The following is a 23,090-nucleotide window of genomic DNA, read 5'->3' as shown; positions in this document are numbered from 1 at the left end:
ACTGTTACTTGAAAAACACTGAAATTGGGCTGAATGTGGTGGTTCACGCCTGTAATTCCACCACTCGGGGAGGCAGAGGCAGGTGGGTTTCTGTAAGCTTGAAGCCAGCCTGCTCTACAGAGTGAGTTCCAGGACAGCCAAGGCTACACAGAGAAACATTGTCTCAAAAAAATAATTAAACAAAATAATAGTAATCGTCATCCTCTTTATCTTAGTTAACATTTTATTGTACAATCAGGTAAAGCGAGCCTCCCACACCCCTCTCTAGATGAGACCTCCTAGTGGAATGTTAATTGAAAATTTATAATCAATATAAAGTTGCCAAATGAGAATGTTTTAGGGGAGATAATCAAGTACCTGCCCTTTATGAGATTTTTCATTCCTTAGTAAGATCTAAAAATAATAACGGTTAAAAGAATGGTAATTCCTATATTAGACTAGCAGCTACAGACGTCTGATGACCTGGGTTTGATCCTCCAAACCCATGGAGGAAGAAGAAAATTGATCCTTGAAAGTGTGTACCATGTGTACCATGATACATGAAAGCTCACAGTCACAGAGAAACAGATCACACACACAGAGAGAGAGAGAGACACGAGAGGGGGGGATCTCTGGGTGCTGAGAAAACACCCCTTTATTATGACTTTGATTATTGTGCAAAGCGACACTCTAAACAAGGAGGAGGATCTGGCAAGAAGCAGAACAGTCCATGAAAATTCTATCTTAAGCTTTGTTCCGCTGTATGACGTCACTGAGACCTCAGTCTGGAATTGTGGAGACTTTCGGAGGATTGGTTGGAGTTGTCTTCGCAGGAATGCACCTATAATTAGCTACACAATCTCAAGCTTATACGTAAGATGGTCAGAGCTGACCCCTAGAATCATGAGCAATTCATAATAGAGATGAACTGAAAACAAAGAGGAACTTTAGAAAGTTGCATAGTTTTAGAAGAGATTATATATAGTAAGCATTTTCTAAGAATTGAGAATCTATTTGACTTTATCTTCCTCTATTTCTTTATGATGACCATAATCTGTTTGATTTTAACACCCTGCTAAAATGTGGCCAATTGACACCTCATTTTCCATGTGGTTTCCTGAGTAAGGGGAGCAGGGGCTGCCTCTGCCATGAACTCAGTTGACTGCTCTCTGATCACTCTCCCCTGATGATGCAGCCTTGCCAGGCCACAGAGGAAAAGGAAGGATCCAGGCAGTCCTGATTAGACTTAACAAGCTGTGGGCAGACGGCGATAGTGGAGAACTCCCCCTTTCAGTGGACTAGGGGAAGGGGATGGGGGGAAGGAGGAGGGAGGGTGGGACTGGGGGAGTTGAGGGAGGGGGCTTCAATCAAGATATATAATGAATAAATTGTGAAGAAAAGTTTAAAAAAGAATTAAGAATCTGAAAATACAGTAAGCATTAAGGAAAACTCATTCCTAAAAGGTATGTTTTTTTTTTAAATGATAACATCTGAAAAATTATTATTGCATTTACTTGACAGAATTTTAGAGAAATCTTCATTGGTGGTGTTTTATGACAGTTTATGAATACAAAGATGGGATACAAAGCACAGCTGGAAGCAAGGACAACACCTAATGATACTTTTAGGAGGGAAAGCACTTGTGTTAAATAAGGCCCAATCACCATTTCAGGCATTCCTACTTTCTCTAAAAGCAAGCCACCTGTCCCTCCTCCTCTTGCTGCTCGGCATCACCGGCTGCCATATGACCTCACACACGCTGGTTGTCCCATGACTGACCAAGAGAATGCACGCGTTCATTTTAACATATGTCTTTAAATAATTCTGGGAGGTTTAAATAGATAGCCCTTGATTTTCCAAAATCAAACTCTAAACTGAAATCAATAAACAGCCTAAAGCTTAGAAATACAAGAGGAGCAGTTAGACCCTTTAATTTATGCTTTTTTTTTTTAAGGTTATATTTGGCCAAATTGTGATTGTGTGTGTGTGTGTGTGTGTGTGTGTGTGTAGTTTGTCCTACTTCATTGCTATCTATGAAGATAATGTGCATTTTCATCATCTTCAATATTTCTCATGGTTCTCAATCATGCGTTGTTGGAACACAGATGCCACCTTTGATACGGTTTTAATCAAATCATTTCTCATTATAACTAACGCTTTATGATAAGATAAAAACAATATAAAGGGGCTCTGCGTCCCCCAGGGAATTTGTTAGCAGGGATAGCTTGACTAGGGAGCCCGCCTAGGCTGCCCTTGTGGACGCAGGACGTCTGGTGGCACATGGGCTGCATGTGAGAGTAGTCAGTCCTCGCCTGGGCAGGGACCTCCTTACTCCTCAGACAGCCCATCGCACAGGAGAGCTGTGGAGGTGAAGCTGCTTCCATCTGTGCTGGCGTGTGCCTGAAGATGCAGTCAGTCTCACAATGTATGAGAATATGGCTTAAATTTTATTTCGAAACTGTCTTTCCTGTAAAGTTTCTTTTAAAAGGAGTGTTCAACCATGGGTTTGTTTGTTTGTTTGTTTGTTTGTTTTTGAAGAATTTTTTTAACTTTTTTCTTCGAAATTTATTCATTATATATCTTGATTGAAGCCCCCTCCCCTCAACTCCCCCCAGCCCCACTCATGCTCCCTCTTCCCCTCATCCCCTTCTCCTAGTCTACTGAAAGGGGGACTTCTCCACTATTGCCATCTGCCCATAGCTTGTTAAGTCTCATCAGGACTGCCTGGGTCCTCTTCTTCTGTGGCCTGGCAAGGCTGCATCATCAGGGGCGAGTGATCAGAGAGCAGTCAACTGAGTTCATGATAGAGGCAGCCCCTGATCTCCTCCCTCAGAGATCCACATGGAAACTGAGGTGCCAATCGGCCACATCTGAGCAGAGGGTCTAGGTCCTCTCCATGCATGGTCCTTAGTTGGTGCATCAGTCTTTGCATGACCCTCTGGGCTCATATCTTTTCATTTTGTTGGTCTCCTTGTGGGGCTCCTGTCCCCTCCATGTCCTCTAATCCCACCCTTCTCTTTCTCCATGAGGCTGAGACTCAAAGCCAAATTTTGGGAAGAATGCATGGAATTTTACAAAAGAAGGGGGAGATAGAAAGACCTGGAGGGCACAGGAACTCCAAAAGGAGACTAACAGGGCCAAAAAAAAAATCTGAGCCCTGGGGCCCCTGAAAAGAATTATACCCCAACCAAGGACTGTGCATGGAGAGGACCTAAAAACCCGGCTCAGATGTAGCCCAAAGACTCAGTCTCCAAGTGTATTCCCTAATAAGGGAATGTCTCTGGCATGAACTCAGTGGCTGGCTCTTTGATCACCTCCCCCTGAGGCATGGGGGTGGGGGCAGCCTTACCAGGCCACAGAGGAGGACGGTGCAGCCAGTCCTGATGAGACCTGATAGGCTAGGATCAGATGAAAGGGGAGGAGGTCCTCCCCTATCAGTGGACTAGGGGAGGGGCATGGGAGGAGATGAGGGAGGGAGGAAGGGATTGGGAAGGGACAAGAAAGGGGGGCCACAGCCAGAATACAAATTGATATAATTGTAATAAATGATAATAATAACAACAACATAAAAAAAAAAAAATACTCCCTGCACTCTGCCCAGAGTTTGGTCCTGAGTCTCAGCATCTGCTTTGATGCCTGTGGGGTAGAGCCTTTCAGAGGACCCTCCATAGCAGACTCCTATCCTGTTTCCTCTCTTCCACAGCTTCTGTGTAAACATGTCTTTCAGTTGTTTTCCTGAATGTGTGCGAGGGTTCACATGCAGAAAGGCACAGCTGTGTGGGTACATGAGCTGGCGCCTGCACACGCACACAGAGGCCGGGGTTCGAAGCCACGTGTCTTCCCCAGTCCCTCTCACTTTGCTTCCTGGGGCATAGTCTCTGCCTGAATCTAGAGCTTGACGATGTGATGAATCTAGACAACCAGCACTTTTGGAGATTCCTGCCTCCACCTCTAGAATTCTGGGATTACAGGCAGGCTGTGGCTCCTAATTAGATGCTGGGGACTCAGGACTCCAGTCCTGCTGCTCGAAATCCACTGAGCCATGTCCTCAGACACACTGTTTATTTGGTTTTATACATGTGTACTGTGGTTTTGGTTTTTTGCTTATTTGTTTGGCTGTCTTTTGTTTGTTTGTTTGTTTTTTGTTTGTTTTAGATAGGAACTATTGAATGACCAAATCAGGAAGATTAACATTCCTCTTGTTTTTATCTTTGCTTTGTGTTAGCGTGTGGAGCCCTTGAGTGCTTTGTCATGATTCCCCAGTGCAGAGCAGGCTGCTGTGAGTGGCTGTAGAGTGAACCGACGGCTGTGGGAGCAGGAACGTGGGAGGTGATGGACAGAAACGGATAGGGACCCCAAGGGTGTTAAGTCTAAAATATGGAACTTCTGTCCTAAAGAATCTCCAAAAGTACAAGTCAAACTTGGTAGCAATTTTCTCCTTTAAGGAAAAGCCTGTGTGTGATTTTTGGGAAGCTATTTGGAAGACATAGAAGTCCCTGTTTCGTTGTCCTCAGAAGTGACATGTGGCAGCTAATGACAAATATGCAGCACTTGCTACTGGCCGTGATACTTCTGTGTGCAAATCAAATGCTATTATTTAAACAAGAGCTTTCGGAGCAGGTAAAGAGGACCACAGGGAAAAAAAATCTTAAATTTTTAAAATTTGAAATATAACAATGAATTTAGCAAAGGCATGGATATTTAAACAATTACTATTGTTCTAACCACTTTACAGTTATGTGTTTTAAATCTAGACTCCCCTGTGTTCTCAGCTAAACAATGGCAGGTGCATCTAAGAAAAGAAAAGCAGTGACCAGAAGCAACCGAGAGATGCCATGGTCACTGGCTTCGCATCAAACGTCCTCTTGCTGAAAATAAAAGCAAAAGACAGTCAATATATTTCATTGGATAATTCAGTGCTATAATTAGTAAAAATGTATGAAATCAGTGGCAGCTGGCTCACTTTTCCCCAACTTTCTCCTGCTTCCATGCCTTTAATGTCTCAGCTGTAGATCAGCTTTCTGACTAAATTAATGTCAAGATTCAAACCATCAGGTAAGCAGTACTCAAAGAAGGTAGCCTTGTCTGACGAAAAGCCAGTTTGCCAACTGTCTCTCTTCAAGCACGGGTGTGCCAGGGTGAGCTGACCAAATCCATGGGGTGAGGTAAGACATTTAAAAAGTGGTCTTTATTCTCTCCTTCTCGATAGGGCCAGTACAGCAAGGCTTCCGAGTTCTTCCAGCAAGCTTTCAGCACCGCGATGGAGCTCATGAAAAGAGGGCTGATGGATGAAACCAAAGTTCACTATGGGATAGCCAGAGCCCACCAGATGATGCTCACCATGATGGGGTATATCGAATCTGCCGACGTGAAGAGCCTCAACTGCCTGCTGTCCTGGAAGGAGACTAGAACTCCCGTGCAATTTGACCCGATTCTGGGTAAGGCTTTGGTTTCCAGAGATACTTAGAGCCTGTATCGATCGTTTTCAGTGGCTAAGGCATCTGTTGGAAAGGCTCATTCGCACACTGGTGACTTCAGTTTGCTTGGTAATGTTGTTTCTGTTCACTCGTCACGACTTGGAGGTGGGTGGAGTCCTCATGCTGTATGGTACCAGCAACATTTAAGAGAATCATAAAACAAACAGTAGGAGTGGTCTGCCCTACCAAACAGCTCATGCTTTTTAATAATATCCACGCACATGACGTACAGATGAGAACTGTGGACACAGACTTGTATATGTGATGTACCTTACTGATAGTAGTTAATGTTTTATTATCTTGAAGCTGGATATCTGGGGAATATTTTATAGCATGCTTCTTCATACTACTTTTTGTTGTGAATGATTAAATTATTTTACCACAAATAACTAGGGCAAGTGTAAGGCTCAGCTTTGAAGTGAGTTTCATTAGACTCTGGGAATGAAACTCGGGTCACCACACAGTGGCAAGCATCCTTACCCACTGAGCCATCTTGCCCACCCTGAGCACCAAACTTTCTAGTGTAAGATATTTCCAATAATTTGTAAATTTAAAAAAAAAAAAACCTTCCAGTGAAATCATAGCGGAAACCTCACAAGGTGTCTCCTAGTTAGATCACTTAGAGGAGGTGAGGCTCTGTTTCCACATTCCACATAAAATAAAACAGTAAGTTATGCATAAAGGATTTCACACTCACAGGGTAGAAGGCACCAGCTAATGCTGTGGCCTCATGAAACAAGGGGAAGCTTCATTCCAAGCGCACGTTCAGTAAGACGGCAAAATCTCAAAACACACAGCTAAGTAAAGTTCCCTATCTTCAACTGCCCCCAAACATCCACAAGTAATTAGTAGTTGGCTGCTTGTAGAGTTGGCTCATTGTCAACATAACAATGCTGCGTGAGCGTTCGTCTGGGAGTTCCCCACATCTCAGGCTTTGGTGTTTTCAACCTACAAAATCAGGAACTAAATGAGGGAAATGATTCGTGTTAGTCGTCTTACATTGGTAAAGGTTCAGTCTGCAGAGGGTAAGTCGGGACACTCGGTGCCAGGTTTGTCCTGCATAAACTCTCACCATCCAGATGATACTGTGAAAAAAAATTCTCTGGGGTGTGGGGGATGGGGAGCCGTCTTCTGATGAGATGCAGGCCTGTCTGCCTGGACCTTGTTTTCAGCTTCTGAAGAGGCTTCTGCCTTGCGTTCATCTGTACCTCTTACATTTGTAGCGCTTTAGCTTTTGAGAGGTTATCATTTCTTCCAAAGGACTCAGGAGCAAAAGCAAATCGTGCATTCCCAAGTGTGGTTCAGACACTAATAGTCACAACCTGCATGGGGAGGACCTTTTTCAGAGCGCTGTAGAAATCACGCCCATCACCGGTTCATCTCAAGTGGCTCAGCGCTGTGCATAGAAGTGCCAATTAATAACTGTGCAGACGAGTATGAATAAGCACTGAGTTCTCACTCTGCTCATACATTTCGTATTGTAATAGGTTGCTCTTCTTCATGGGGAAAAAAATGATAGGAAATTATTAAACATGCATGCTTGTTTGCATATGTGTGTTTTTAGTTCAAAGTACACTAACATCTGCCTTTAAATGCTTTGAGAATATTCTTCATTTTTACTCTACTTAAAACACCTCACTGTCTCTTCACTGGGGTCTGGCTAGAGGCCTCTTGACCTTTCTGAGCCCCTTCTTTCCTGGATGCTCCCCTACACACCCCCACTCCAGCCCTGCCCACACAGCACTCCTAAGAATCACCAGCCCCCTTCAGCCAGGAGAAAGTCACTCCAGGTCCTAGGTGAGGAGGCTGGAAGCCCCTCCTATCTGAATATGTTCTCTCCTCTGAGCCCGGTGAATGTCATTCATTTCATTTCTCGCCAAGCCGTTTCATTTCATCTTCCACGTAGACCATTTGTTAATCACCTTAACTGCTCAGTTAAGAACATGAGCCTCTCAAACACACATTCCAACTTCTTCATATTTTCTAGGAAGGAGGATGTGATACTTGACACCTATAGGGTCCCAAGTAAGTGTCTGAATCAAACAGAATTCAAGATGAGTCTGTAAACCCGGCCACAAGCTAGTTCACACTAAGTGCTTTTAAAACCTGTGTTCAGCGCTTCCTTGGGCAGCCTATGACACCACAGTATTTGGATTACCATCCAATTATCACATGAATGAAGGATGGTGCTCACCAACTGTGATGTTGACAAAATGAAAAAGTACAAAAATATTATTTGGAAATCTGAGCAGCTTTTAAGTTTTCAACTTTTGCCTTCCTCGTAGGAAGAGACATCTTTAATCTTGCTGTTGAGGGTCCCATGTATTCAGAAAAAAAAAGATGGATCAAAGATCTGAAAGATACATTATGAAAGCTGTGCAGTTATCGGCACCTTGGAGACTTCCATCCTCCAAACAAATCATTAGCTCACAGAACTGTCAATATTCTTCTAAGCAGAGAACATGACCCCCTAAGGGAATCGAGCGTGGGAGCACCGAGGTCCTCAGATGAAATGGAACGGTGGCTCACCAGCAAAACGCTGTCATCTTTGTGCCTCCTAGGGAAGACGGCAGGAACAGACACCTTCAGACTCTCCTGATACTGGGAGATGGTCGGAATGATTCCTAGAGCCTGCCCTCCCCTTCCAACATGGAGAGTCTCCCAGGCTTAAAAACGGAGAGGAAAAAAATCAAGTGTATTGCACCTCAGTAAAATCCCTCAATCCTGATGCAACTCTAATGGGTTGCATGGGTTCCGGATGACTAAAAGGCTTATGAACTACGGAGTTCTCCAGAACATCATAGACTTTCCATACCTAAGATATCTTCCTAACCAAGGAAATGTTTGGTTTTATGGGAAAAAGTAGTACATATTGCAATCACAGACCCAGAAACATAGAAATAAAAGCTTTCCTCATTCACCGGAACAACAGTGTTAGTGTGGGCATGCACTACAGTCACCCAAATGCCAGTGTCGTGAGAATAGCATCAGTAACAAGATTTCCATGCACTTTCTCATTGAGGCCAGCTGTAAGTCACGCTAGAGAAGTAAGATACGAACTCCGAGCACCCCAAAGATGAGCGCGCCAGCTGTTTGGACTGCAAGGTCACTGTTTTCTGTGTGGTGTCCTGTAAAGGTTCATACGGATGGAAGATTTATCATCTTGCTTTCGTGCGATATTCTTCAAGAAAAGCAAGCAATGCCGTGACCTGGTCTCGAGCCCTCCCTTCATGTTGGCTTCACGTTGCACCCAGTTTAGTATCAAGGCATTTTCCTCTGTCTATTTTGCATTTCTCATTCATAAGCTCACCTCGCCCTTTTAAGGAATATGAAAAGGTCACATTCGTAACCAAGCCCTCATAGTCTACTGTGATCGGGCACTTTTTCTACAGCTTGACAATTTATACCTGGACACAGTACATTCTGATTATCGCCCCCACCTCTCTGAATTGCCACCTAGCTGTCTTTACATCTCCTTTTCCCAACAAGTCCCTTCTCCCCTTTAGTGTCTTTTGTGTTTTGTAACTCACTGAGTCTAACCAGGGCCATCTCTACGGTGGTGGGTTCGGAACCAACACTGGAGTCCAGTGGATATACCCATGGCTAACTAGCTGCAAAGGACGTCTCCCTCTCCTTCAGAAGTCCTTCAGTATCCAGTAGCTGGGGAAGGAGAGGTAGGACCTTCCCAGGCCCCATTGAATCCATGTAACTGGACAGGCCAAGTGCATGCAGCCAAAGCTCCTGTGCGATCGTGATTGTGTTGGTTGTATCATGCCAGAGCTAGCCTTTCACAGCCCTTCTTCCTTCCTTCTTGCTCTTACACTCCTTCTGTCCCCTCTTCTTCCATGTTCCCTAAACCTTTGATGGAGTGATGTAAGCGTCTTGTTTAAGGCTAAGCAGTCAACTGTCACCTATTCTCAGTATCTTGAGCAGCCAGTCGGTGCTGTATTCACCATCATTGCAAAGAGAAGTTTCTCTGATTAAGACTGAGATTAGCACTTGTATATGGGTATAAACATAGATTACAAGGCAGTTTGGTGCTATTACAAAAGTAATAAACAGTCATGATTTCCCCACTAGGGCTGAAGATATCATCAACCATGAGTTTTTGTTTTGTTTTGTTTTTCTGTGTTTACATCATCAAGGAAGAATTCCCTACTAGGGACAAGGTTCATGTCTACTCAAAGAGCATGTATTTACCCCTCTAACAGTCAGACCGTTATCACTTCGGTAGGCACACCTTTCTGGCAGGATGATGTGTTATAGGAGTCACAGCTGGATGAAGCTGTTGGTGCCTTTTCTCTCCACGCAGCCTACACAGCACCTTTCAGCACCATCAGCAAGGAAGCTTCCACTTCCGTTCCAGCGCGATCTCTCTGCCTTGTAGTCAAGGGATGAGGTGCCTTCAGCCATTGGGTCTTCTCGTCTAGTTCTGCTGAGCAACTGAGAGTGGCAGGTCTTGTTTGGAGGTGACCCCTTGGACTTCCCTTACCAATGCCATAAGGAGCTACCCTACATCTGGCCATGGGGCTTTAATAACGCATGGCTTCCAGGAGAAGACATAGGGTCTGGATCTCCATTCCCCATATGGGTTTCCATGTTGCTTAGGCCCCCTCTGACTCCAGAAGCCCTAGGGCCTGTTTCAATTGCTTCCAGGACGGCAGCAGTCAGAGTACCAGTGAGAGACTTGAAGCAGCCATCTGTATAGACAATTTTCAGTGTGCACTGTAGTCTATTGGTCTGCCTGTGATTTTTTTAAAGGTAGAGACTCTTAAAATACTGTATTATACTCTCATTTCTAGTCACAGCAAACAAATTGGATGAGACAAATGGAAAGAAAGCATTAAAATGCATTTGTATGTGTTCCATGCCCATGTCAAAAGAAGAAAACTAGCGTGTGCCCTCTTTCTGTTAGCCTTATTTAAATTGTTCACATGAATCTGCATTTCACAAGCTTCAGGCATAAGTTGCCTTCTGCAACTTATACGAAACAAACATAATGCCAAAAGGAGAACTATCTACAAAAGAGAAACTAATACTTAATTGCAACCAAATTCTAAAAGAAAAAGAAAGAATTTGAGTGTGGATTTTCAATTTCCTCATTCAAATACACATCACCAGCCTCCGTCTCTTTTCTACAACACAAGTAACAAGTTCTTCCTAAAGAAGAAAGCATTTTTTCAGAAGTTAAAACTCACTTCACTGGAAAATAATAATGTGGCTCCGGCTCCCTTGGGTTGAGAGGGCTTCCTCCCCCACACTCTGAGAATCCCCTTCTCCACTACTGCTTGGCTCAATAAAAGAGAATTCTTGATTTCTCATACAAAACTATCCCTCTTTTAGATTCCGCTCACAGAGCTTGGTAGCTGGCGGTGTGACCAGGCTTAACTTTCCAGAGCATACTGAATGCACCTCTCCTACGAAAAATGTAGCTGTGCTTCTCTGCTCTGGTTTTGTTTTCATTGTGTCTTTATTGGTAATTTGAGAAGCTTCTGGACAGTCTTTGGGTTTTTTTAAACCATACAAAACCAGGGTTAACACCAGGGCTGTGTCAGCGGAAAATACGCACTTGACTGTCGCCTGGCCATATTTATTTCATTGCCAGAGAAGTGTTTGTCTCCTCCACCCAGCTATATGTCCCTTGACTTGTGGCCATGGGTCTGACATACTAAGAATGTAGATGAAACCTTCTACCACTGGCAGAATTTGGAGACATGAGACCTTCTCCCCTAGGTATGCGTCACCCGTCTTCAGGAACGGTCTGTTAGGACAATTCTGTTACTGCCTCATTTCAAAATTTCTTCTGAAAAAAGAAGTGATACGTTATTGATAACTTGGCTTCTAATTCTTCCAAAACTTTCTCCAACTGGGAACTCATCTTTAGAATTATAACCTGGTTCCAAAGTTCACTTTTCTTTAAATTTTCTTATTCTAAGATCCTTGTGTTTTTAACTTAGTTTTTAATTTTTTGCAATATTTTTTTATTTTTTAAATCGTAATATAATTACACCATCCCTCTCCCTTGGGCATGAATTTTTCTTATTCTTTGACATTATAATATACATCAAATGATATCATTCCCCCTTCCCTTTCTTCTCTCCAAAACCTCCTGCATACCCCTCTTTGCTCTTTTGCTCTTTTAAATTTGTGGCCTCTTTTTTCATTAAGAGTTTTTACATACATATGTGTAATATATACATGTGTGCATGTATGTGTATGTGTGTGTGTGTGTGTGTGTGTGTGTGTTCCTAAATTCACACGTACAATCTGCCCAGTCTGTATAATGTTGTTTGTGTGTGTTTTCAGGGCTGACCATATTTTCCAGGGGAGAACTATTTTATCTCTCGGATAAAGATGAATATTGGATGACTTGGATTCTTTGGCATATTTACTAGAAAACTGGATATTTTAAATGGTGATTTCTCCTTTAGAAATTTCTTACAGTACCTGAGAAGTGGCACAGACCCATCTAACTTCTTATGGATGAGGGCAGCCTCCTGGGGCCGAGCGCCATAAACCGTGTGAGACTCGCTGGGCCAGGGTCTAATGGGAAGGAATGCATGTGCATCTCTTCTGTTTAACCGCCGTCCATCCTGAGCCCTGTCAGCACTTCTGAAATGCATCTTGAAGTCGCTATGAACATAATTGAACGCGCTTCTTTCCTGAACTCTCAGAAGTACTGTGGTAATATCATCAAATCCTTCAATGATGTTGTGACTTGATAGCAAGAACACTCCCTAGAAACCAGGTGTCCACGTGGCCGAATCAGCTACGCCTCGTCTGAATGAGTTCACAACCCTGTCTTTCATTCAACTTCACCCAAGGCTTCACAGTTAATTTTACTTGAAAATTTATGTGACGAAACATGAACATAGTATGTTCCTTGGTAGTCTGATTGGCAGGAAGCAGAGAGAAAAACATCACGAGCACTGCTTTTTAATAATTGATTATTACTTACATGGATCCACTGAGTTTAGGCACACAATTATATGACTAATTATGTTGAAAATCCAAGTGGATGCTTTAATAGATGACCGTGCCCTGAGGCCCTTCCCATTGTTCCTGCTGTCTCATTTAACCATGCAAATGTTAGCAAGCATTCCCGGCTAAAAATCTTCAAGCCCAGGCAAGTGTGATTGCATAGATAATTATGCATAATTTTGTCACTTTCTATAACTAACAGAATTTTTTTTAAACTTTAGCTCTCTACTCAGTAGCCTGCTCAGTAAAATTTAATATGTGAAAGATAAGGTAAGGTAATCTTCAAGATTACTTTTGACTCTTTTGCAAACTATTTAAAGAAAGAAAAAATAAAAAGACTATCTACAGAAATTAAATTTACCCGTGAATGAAAACCTACATTCATGAATAAACCAAATTGAACAGATAACTTAACAATTAATAGAATTATCATCGTAGGGGAACCTAAATCTGCACAAATGTGTGTATAGACTTAGCAGGCGGGATACAAAAGGGTGACTCCCAATTCAAAAGGCAGGAAATCTCTGTCAGGTTTGCACTTACCAAACCAAGATCATGTAACAGGAAGAAATCCGCAAGAAAAGGTTTTTAACAACGTAATTAACAATGGGTTAGTTTATTGTCATGGGAAATGCAAAGGAAGCTTTACAGTAGGAAACCCTGCCTGATGTCATACCTCATAGGACAGGGTTCTGGGTAACCCCACATTACTGTCCCCGACTCCCAACACAGAGTTTAGCATGTACAAAGTTGATAGGTGAATCCTGGCACACAAGATTCCTACTGTCTGTGAGGTAGGGTAGGAGAATGAGTCTCTCTTTAACACATACAGTGAGCACGCACGCGTCTCAACTTCCCACTTAAGTTTATAAACTTGGGAATCTTGTTGGCATGGAATCGGGTTTAGCTGCTGGCAGGCAGCCTCTTGAAATAGTGGCAAACACAATGAAAAAAAAAGCAGTGTAAGGTGAGAGAGAGCTCAGTGGTACAGGGGGCTGTTCTAGATAGAAACTTCTAAGAAGCCCCACAAAGCAGACATGGCAAAGGAAAAAGCAAGGTCTTCAGGAGAGGGGATATCCAGGAAAGACTAGGCTTATTCACAGAATAGCAAGATGACCAGGGTGCCTGGAGCATGTGGGGGTGGGCACCAAGGGAAGAAGTGTGGGGAGAGAAGGGGAGGGGAGAGAGGAGCAGAGAGGACAAGAGAAGAGAGGGAGAAGGAGAGGAGGGAGAAAGGGGGAAAGGAGTGAGGGCAAAGAAGAGGTAAGGGGGGAAGGAAGAGAGGAAGAGATAAGAGAGGGAAGGGAAGGGGAGAGTGGGAGAGAGGGAGAGAGGAGAGAGGATTTGGGGGCAGCTGGTTAATAGTTCCTGTAAACCACAGTGAGTGGCTTTGGATTTCATTACAAATGTGAGGAAACATCCAGAGGTCTGAGAAGACCACGCTGGTTGACTTTTCCAGCATCATTTCAGCTGCTCTGCAAAGACCAACTGAAAACACAGAATTGAACCAAAACTGGGACAGACAAACACAGTACATGCCGTCCAGGAAGCAACCTGTTCTTCTTCTGGTGGGCCCTATCCAGCCTTTTTTTTTTTTTCAAGAGCCTTACAACAAGAAGAAAACAAAACAAATAAACAAACAAACAAACAAACAAAAGAAAACAGCGTTGCAGTCAGAAGCATCCCTTGGTGAACCGGGGCGACCTGTTGCATTTTCTTTATCCACAGGAATTCTAAGATGACCTGTGGAAACTTAAATTTCTCATCAGCCCAGGCAGCTTCCCAAGGTGGGATGCAAGGGTCACTTGTACTAAAGCTATTAGGCTGGCGTGGCGTTACCACAAACGAGTGTTCCAGGGCTCTGGGGAGCATTGGGGACACACCTCCAATGGTGGGAGCCTGCTTTCGGTTCCTTTCCGTTCAAGCCTGATTCCCGTATGAGAACTGATCCTGAGTTTCTTTAATCTTTTGATATTTTAGCTGATCGTGAAGTTAGTTTTTCCCCCTGACTATCTGTCACTTCACTAAAATATATAAATCAATGTACTGTTTTTAAATCATTTTTATTGATTTATTTTTCGTGCATTGGTGTTTCGCCTGCATGTATGTCTGTGTGAGGGTGTCAGGTCACTTGAAGCTGGACTACAGACCGTTGCGAGCCGTCATGTTGGTGCTGGGAATTGAACTCAGGTCCTCTAGAAGAGCAGCCAGTGCTCTTACCTGCTGCCGCCATTACTGGTTTTTAAAACAAGGTACTCTCATCCCCAAACTCATTCTGTCTGTTACATGCGTACGGTTCTTTGCATCTGTGATATCTTTACTCTGTGTTTCCCTTAAAGGGATATCGAGTTGGTTCTGTGGGAAGTGGTTGCAATTGACAGGTGAGATGCGGAAAGCCCTTCTGGCCGGTGTCTTGGTTCTCACACGTGCCTGCCTTAGATGCTCAGGTTTCTCATGTCTCACACTCAGAGCTGCCCTGCTGTGGTCCAGGGTTTCCTGGATTTTATCATCCTTCATTAGATTAATCTGACTCTTTTTAAAGGTTAAAACCTCATCTTTGTGTGTGAACCCTCTGCCTGAGCGTATGCCACTGCAGCACACGCGCGCCCACGGAGACCAGGAGAGTGTGTCACAGCCCCTGGAACTGGTGTGGTGGTTGAGTCACCGTGTGGGTGCTGGGATCAGAGCGAGGTTCTCTTCAAGAGCAGCAAAGGCCCTTCAGTCTGGAGCCGTCAGCCCAACTCACCCCCACCTCCCCTTTAAAGAAAAAAGCCCCAGTTGTGTATCAAACGTTAACCGCACTTGCCATCTCCCATTCCAATGCTGCGTCACTACATGTCATGTCCCGGTTTGCCTAAAATGCCTACTTGTCCTACCCAGTTTTATTCTCCCTCACAAGCTGGTCTGCCCGTGTTGGCTGCGGCTCAGTGTGACCTCCCTGCCACTCCTTAATTTCAAGTCGTGAATGACTTCCGGTAGCCTGGCACGCCCCTGCTTTTCACTGTCCTCTACACTCCCCTGCAGAGCAGTAGGACCTTCTTGCCACGACACTTGTTCTCTTTAGACGCATTCTCGACACAACATGCCCCGTGGTTTCTCCAGGAAATGACTTCCCAGATGCCACTGATAGTGCGGGAAATTTTCCTCTGGTTAGTTGTAAGTGAAACACAGGGAGCCCAGCTGCAGAAGAGCCGCCGTAGAGCTACTGAGGTGTCCCAGTGGGTTAAGGTGCTGTGGCCAACCCTGGCTTCCTGGGTTCAATCTCTGGGGCCCATAGGTTGCCCTCTGATCTCCACGTGTGCGCTGTGACATACACACACGCTGCACACAAAATAAATATAAAAAGAAACAACATCATACTTCACGTGCACACAAAATAAGGTTCCCACTCATTACATGTTTGTAAAGAACGGGGTTTAGCACCTCATGTCATAAAGTCATGTAAAATGCTGTCCAATTTCACCTTTGTTTTTCTTGCAGCTGGAATAATGCTGTCCATAGTAGAATACAGTAATATATATATACATACACATACACACACACACACACACATTCATATGTTCTCTCCCCATAGGGAGATCACCATAGCTAAGCAAATAACAGGCTCTGTCCTTGTCCCATGGCCAAAGCAAAATATGCAGGCTCATGGGGCCGCATCTGCTGTCAGCTCGGCTCTGAACCGCAAAGGGGCCAGCTTTCTCGTGTGTTCCAGGGGCAGCACAGGGTTAAAGTGGACTGCATTTTGGGAAGTGCTGGGCTGAGTGACTCCAGCTAATGACTTGTAGGTAGTGAATCCTCAGGTCTCTCAGGTGGGTTCAGTCGATCAGTTTCAGCAGAATGATGAAAAGGTTAAGATAAAATAAACTGACAGTTGCTACTCGTCCTAGGCTGCACCCAGGCAGCCGAGGCCCTGGGAGCCCTCTATCTCAAACAAAGGCTTCCGGTGCAATGAGCAATGAACTCAAAAAAAAAAAAAAAAAATCCAGAAATGGGGGCCGATTGGCAGCTGGTGACCGGCAGGAGGAGGAGAAGGAGGGAAACTAGAAAACACAGCAATTGTTGGCTAATTAGGAGCCATTCCCACCTACTTAGTACCAACCCATTAAGCAGGAAACACTCTCTGCTACACATGGCACTATCCCCACCCCCACCCCCACCCCACCCCCACCCCCGTCAGCCCCGCCACTGCCGTCTCTGTGCCCACAAACGAACACACTGCCAGTTTAAGAATGCAGTAATTGATTTGGGACAGTGGAACTGCAGCCTTCATGGCCCATTTTCTGAAGACACTAATGTGGCATTGGAGAGGCCCAGATAAAGCAATCAGACCTGTAAACTGACAGCTGTCAAAAATCGACAGACGCAGGAGACAACCTCCATGTGCTGGGCTTCTCTGAGCCTAAGCAAGCAATTGTGTCAACCAATTTCCCCACTTTGGTGAGAATGACTCAAATATTTGGCTTAAATCTCTTAACTATCTATAGGCTATCTTACACACACACACACACACACACACACAATTTTTTAAGACAATGAAAATTACAATAGGTGAAAATACAGCTGCCTCACATTGATTTTTGAGCAGAATGTTGGAGGAAAATTCTTGTAGTCCCATTTTTAAGCTTTTGGAGACTTAATCTCAAATGACCCAAATGAATTGCTAAGCTGTTACCTGATGCAGTGAGATACTGTTGAAACGCACAGACCGCACAGACTGTCGCTCCGTTTCAGCCTCCCAGGGTGGCTGCATAGGCGAGGAGGTGCTCAGAGCCACCCGAACCCCAGCGCTTCGCTGGCAAACCAAGTACCTGCCTCAGATGTCATTACGCAAGTCTCAGCTCTTTGATATTTTTCTTACAAAGGAGAGAATCTTTCCTGAGCTTACGTGTCAGCTCAGCATTTCATGCAGATCTTCCGGGTATTTCCTTGGTCCTTGGGCATTCATTGGCACTGTTTCCAGGAAATATCTCATACTGCTGGTCAAATGTCTACAGATATTAGAATAAGAAATAGAGACAAAAGGATATTTTTCTCTGAGGAAAACTCAAAGTGACCAGAAGAGTCGGGGAGTGGAATGTCGGGTGCTGGAGAGCAGGGTTTCTTCGGGGACCATCCACAGGGGATGCTTTGGAACTGTAGCTGGTGGTGGTGCCATGGTCCCACGCATGTCCATAAAACAAGTGAGGCTGACAGCGAAGTGGCCGTATCTTTCCAGATTTGTGTGTTCATATCCACGCAAGGGGGCAGTCTTGAGTGTTGCCGTGTTTTGTTGTTTGTTTGTTTGTTTTGAGACAAACCTGGGACGTGTCAGGGAGCCCTCCCTACCTCCCCTGCTCTGTGATCACAAGCGCCTGCCTCCATGCCCAGCCTTGTACGGCAATACTATACTGACCAGACAGTTTCTCTGTCCCCTCTAAGTCAGTGTTTCTCAACCTGTCTAAAGGCTCTAACCCTTAATACAGCTCCTCATATTGTGCAGATCCCAACCATAAAATTATTTCCTTTGCTACTCCGTAACTGTAATGTTGCTACAGTTATAAATCGTAATGTGAACACCCCTTTTTTCCCTGGTCTTAGTCCACCCCTGTGGAAGGGTCATTTGACCCCTAGAGGGGTTGTGGCCCACAGATCGAGAACCACCTTTTCAAGCAGTGTGAACAGCACTAACCCCGCCATTACGCCTCACATACCTGCAAGGTAGTGGGGCCCGTGAGAGCAGTGCAGCAGAGGGCCTCAGAGGAGCCATCTTGCCTTGACATCGTGGCCTAGTGGCCTCTCAGCTGGTCTCATCAACGTCAAGCCCTGAAAGTAATTCCCCAAAAAACTCTTCTTGTATGCCAAGCAGCATCTATTAACCTAGAGAGAGTGTGTGAGGCATATCCATGAACACATGCATCTGCTCTTTAATTACAACGATGGAAAGAATGATTTCCTCAGTTACACCAATTTAGTGACCTTTAGTTAAACGCCATTTAAAAAAAGTACTGACGTTACTTTACATGAAATTAAATAGCAATGGTTGTGTTATTTGACTGCAATTTTGGTTTTGAATGCAGATAGCTCAAAAGATAAGTAAGAGTTGTAATGAAAATGTTTGATTGTTTAGAAAACGTTACACATGAGCAGAGGTTGTGACTCTTGAGACTGTGAGAAAGAACGCCTCCCTAATGACCCAGTAACTGTGTCCAAAGAGGCATCATTAAGCCAAAGAGCCCTTAACAGCTGTTCTCCATCTCCTCCAAGGATGTGACTGAGGCAAACAGGCTGCAATTATAGCAGAAGGAGGGTTTTGGTTTTTTGGGGGTTTTTTTGTTTTGTTTTGTTTTGTTTTGTTTTGTTTTTTTCGATCTCTTGTTTATTAGAGTGTAGAACTTCCTCACTGTCCACCCATCTGATGCTGGTGGCTTCAACGAGCCTCATCCAGCCTCAGCTAGCCCAACCTGTTGTTGCTGCTCTTGCAGTCTTTCATAGATAAATGTACTTGCCCCTCAGTGAGCTGTAAACTCAATGACAAAGTCAAAAAGCAGCTGAAAAGAATAGTGTCTGTCCTCTCTCTCTCTCTCTCTCTCTCTCTCCTCTCCTCTCCTCTCCTCTCCTCTCCTCTTCTCTCCTCCTCTCCCTTCTCCCCCACACCTGCCTGTCCAAGCATATAGAATTCTTGAGCTATTTGATGTGGGAACAAATCCAGAGTCCCTGCAAACTCTATGGCCTCATATTACATCATAATTTGTCTATTGACGTCTCTCAACCATATGGAAAAATTTTAACTTAATTCATCTGTTTAAGAAAAAAATTTAAGGAAACGCTTGTGTAGAACTTCAGTACTACAAAAAAGCCCTGACTTCTAGTCTGCCCTCCACTGGAAAGATGGAGGAACAAGCTCAGGAAAAACGAGGTCTCCCACTGGCCTGCCTGCTGAGGCCTATAGTCTAGCTCCCTCCCAAGAACCCACTGCTAACACCGTCTGCTGGAGAACTCAGATTTCAACTCTGTAACTGAGGAAAGGAACGCTGAGGTTCTAGCTCCTGCCCAAGGCCCTAAAGCTAACAGGGTCAGGGCTCAAAGGCACTTCAGAGAGCACACCTGTAACCTTTCCCAACAACTTGGGACACTTTCATTGTTTTGTTTTGATTTTGGTACTTACAAGGATAAATTTAAGTTACTGAAAATGTTTACCATCTGCCTGCTCAAGTAACTGAAAGTGTTTACACATCTGCCTTCTCAAAACGTGCTGGAAAATAACAGGAGACTGTGTTATCTTTGTCTATTTGATATGGTTTAGTGCAATGTTCCTCTATTATATAGCAAATAGTATGGCAAATATAGGACTTACATCACGCATGGTATAATATATATTGTAAGTAGTGTAGTGTAGTGTTTATATGCTGTGTTGTGTTATGCTCTACAGTAATTGAGATTCCTGTCCTTTCTCGGCATAGAAAGCTGGCTTAAGCGCTTGGCAGTGGCTGAATCTCTTTTCCTTGAGTCCTGGGGAAGGTTAAGGATTATACTTCTTAAGTTGTCCATTGTAAGCATTGTGTGAAGGTAAAGACCTAAGTTAATTGTTCTCTAAAATTTTCAGTGATCTGTGGTCCCATCTTTCTCTTTTTATCTTGAAAAAAACAATGAAATTTAATAATGTTAAATTCGCCAGGCTATAGCCTAAAACATGGTACTCTTTTTGCAAACATAGAGGACAAATATTACAAGTGTTCCCATGTTAATGAAAACTACAAGGGTGTCTGGAGTCCCGACATGAGCTCCGTGAGAGCCCCAGAGCAGCGGCGTTTGAGAAACCACAAATCCTTCTACTCATGGATGCTTTGTGAAGCTGCTCATCTTGGGAGCACATGCCAGGAGGTTATGTTAATATTTTAACAGCACAAAGATACCATAGAAAGGACAAATATCAGAAAGAAGAGGATTATCAAGTAAAAGGAGAAAGGCAGTGGGAAATGAAGCGTCTTCCATGGGCATCGTGTGACTATCAGGGATCGATTAATAGAATAAAAGTGAAGTTAGATGTGTAACGCGCTGTCGTCCCGTGAGACGCGTGAATAGAGGTGCTGCACCCGAGGTGAGGTCACTGCTCAGCCCAGGCTTTAAGTGTTCACGCAGGCAGCAGGCAGCGGCACTGCCCTGGATGTGCTAGAAGCTGATCCTGAGGTTTGCTTGTGGCTTTTCTTTTATATTTTTGTTCTCTGAAAATTAAAACTCAAGGTTTCCCATTCACTGCTGGAATCTTTATTGAGTTCACTTTACCACCAAATCTATTTCCTATGAGTCTTGGGGAGTTTCTTAAGTAGTCTTCACATGCATAAATGACTTCTGCAGCAAGTTTCCTGGCATGCAGCTGGGTAGATTTCATTTTCTCAAGATACCAAGGTAAAATATTTCCAAGAACTACTGTGATAAAATTTCATTTTCCGGTAGGCCTGCAGTACAGGTGAATAACTTGAGCTAATGCAGTGTAGGAATAGCATGCTTCTGACGTCACTTGTAATGAGGTTCCGCCAATCCCCAAATGCAGAGAATTTGTCTTATATACTGCTTGCTTATATCGAATACGTCCTTCACACCACGGTCCTCACATTAACTTTAGTCTACCAGTTAGTTCAGCATGCGTGTTTCAGGATTTCAATCTTAAACTCCAAACCCATTTTTCTGACCATTTTATCTTTGTGGAATATGAGGGTGAGCCTTATTTTTTTATTGTGGTTTCCAAATATTAGGTTAGGAGGCCTTTTTAAAAGGAACTTTCAGTGATTAACTTAATAAATTGTCTTAATCCATACGCTTGATACTCAAGGTAGCTCATTTCAGAATGATGTTATCAAACATTTGGATTACGTTTGCATGCCTTGATTGGGATGAGGCCAAGCCCTGTAATGCTGATTGTCTGGCCTAGTGGTTCTGTTCCTACATAGCTGTCAGATTTTATGCACCACGCTTCCTTCTGGAGTTACACTGACAGGGATCTTTCTGAACAAAGCTGCTGGGGTATTTTCAGATTTTATGTGCCACGCTTCCTTCTGGAGTTATACTGACAGGGATCTTTCTGAACAAAGCTGCTAGGGTATTTTCATTCTTGTGAGAATCTCACAAGTTCACACGCACCAGTCAGCTGGGAAGAAAAATAAAGTTATTTATATGGAGATTCAAAGGTGTGGATTCTAATAGCAAGCCACCATCATGTGTCGTCAAATTTTTATTTTCTGATTTGTCACGTGAGCAAATCATTCACATTAACAGGGTGGCGGCAGTGTGCACATGGGCGGCAGCTGGCAAAGGCTCAGCTCCTGGGGCACTGCGGTTAGCCGTGGTGGCGCCATTAAGTAGGGCATGGTGGGAGCTAGTTAGACCAAGGAGTGTGGCCTTGAGGGGAACTAGCTTTGCTCTCTTAGGGCACAATTGGTTCCATGAAGAATGAGTTGTTGTTTAAATATGTATACTCATGTATGCATGTATGTATGGATGGATGGATGTCTGTATGTATGCATGTATATGTATATAGTGAACTTGGCCACTGTGTTTCTCTGGCTTCCTGTCTCACTGTGTCATCTTTCCCTCTCACATGTGTTCCCACCATGACCATTTGCCATGATCCGAGGCAGCCCAGATGAGTCCTCACCAGAGGCTGAACCAGAACAGTCCCAAAATGTTATTCCATATAAAGTATCTTTCAGTTGCTTCTTTTACTTTTGAGATTACAATATAAATAATTATATCATTTTGGCCTTCCTGGTCCTCCCTCCAAGCCTCTACAAATACCCCTCCTTTGCTCTCTTTCACATTTATGGCCTCTTTTTTTTCCAGCATGTTTATTCCTAAGTATGTAACTACAGCCTGCTCAGTCTGTGTAATGTTACTTGCTTGTTTTTAGGGCTGACCTTTTGGCGGTGGATAACCAATTGGTGTGGTCTTCCTGGGGAACAACTATTTTGCCTGCTCCCCCCATTCCTTAGCTGCCATAGTTCTTCATCTAGGGTTGGTTCTTTTGTTAGAGCAACAGAGAACTGTTAGCGAAGCGCTGAAACAGAAAGCCTGAGAACCCGGAACAGCGATAGTTTATGTGCACGTGGACAGGCATTTCTCACAAGGTCGACAGACAAAGTCTAGAAAAACCAAACGGAGAGTGCTGCTCTGCGTTTTTGTGTTTGTGAAGCATTTTTAGGAATTTAAGCTATGTATTTGCAGCACAAAAGAAAAGAAGGTTCTTGTAACACATGCACACACACAAACAGTACCGGAAGCCCAGCAAGTGCCGTGCGTTGGCTCAGGCCGCCCTGGAGATGAACTGCATCCCGCAGGTCCTGCGTGGCACTGCAGCTTTCCCTCACACACGCTGCCAAAAAGCACTTTGGAAAAAAGGATTCGAAAAGCCCAGTTTAGGGAGAAATGTGGGTTTTACAGATTGGGAGGAACACATGAGAATTTTATAATTCTAAAACTGCCCTTTCACAACCACTTAAATTTAATTAAAATATTTGCAAAGATGTGCCACAAACTGTAATGTCACATTTGTTTCAAGTAGGAGGATTTTAGAAGACAGATAACTGTGATTTTGAACAGTATTTTTCTTTTATAACATGCTGAAAATTGATACTATTTTTATATTACTTAAATGTTCTTTGCTTTCTTACAAGGTTAAAA

The 23,090-nt window shown here is 43.8% G+C and overlaps 1 protein-coding gene across 1 annotated transcript in view; it reads left to right on the top strand.

Moving 5' to 3' along the window:
* The window catches only part of Ttc29 (tetratricopeptide repeat domain 29), a 179,423-nt gene that overhangs the window by 113,938 nt on the left and 42,395 nt on the right, over positions 1-23,090 (top strand). Inside the window, exon 10 of the mRNA XM_055609059.1 lies at positions 5,189-5,417. Coding sequence (XP_055465034.1) covers positions 5,189-5,417 — 229 coding nt within the window. The remainder of the gene's footprint in view (positions 1-5,188; positions 5,418-23,090) is intronic.

Source organism: Psammomys obesus, unplaced genomic scaffold, assembly GCF_907164565.1.
Source record: "Psammomys obesus unplaced genomic scaffold, mPsaObe1.curated_primary_1811, whole genome shotgun sequence".
Lineage (NCBI taxonomy): Eukaryota > Metazoa > Chordata > Mammalia > Rodentia > Muridae > Psammomys > Psammomys obesus.
The sequence above is the reverse complement of the archived record's forward strand: the minus strand, read 5'-3'. Positions and strand labels throughout refer to the sequence as shown.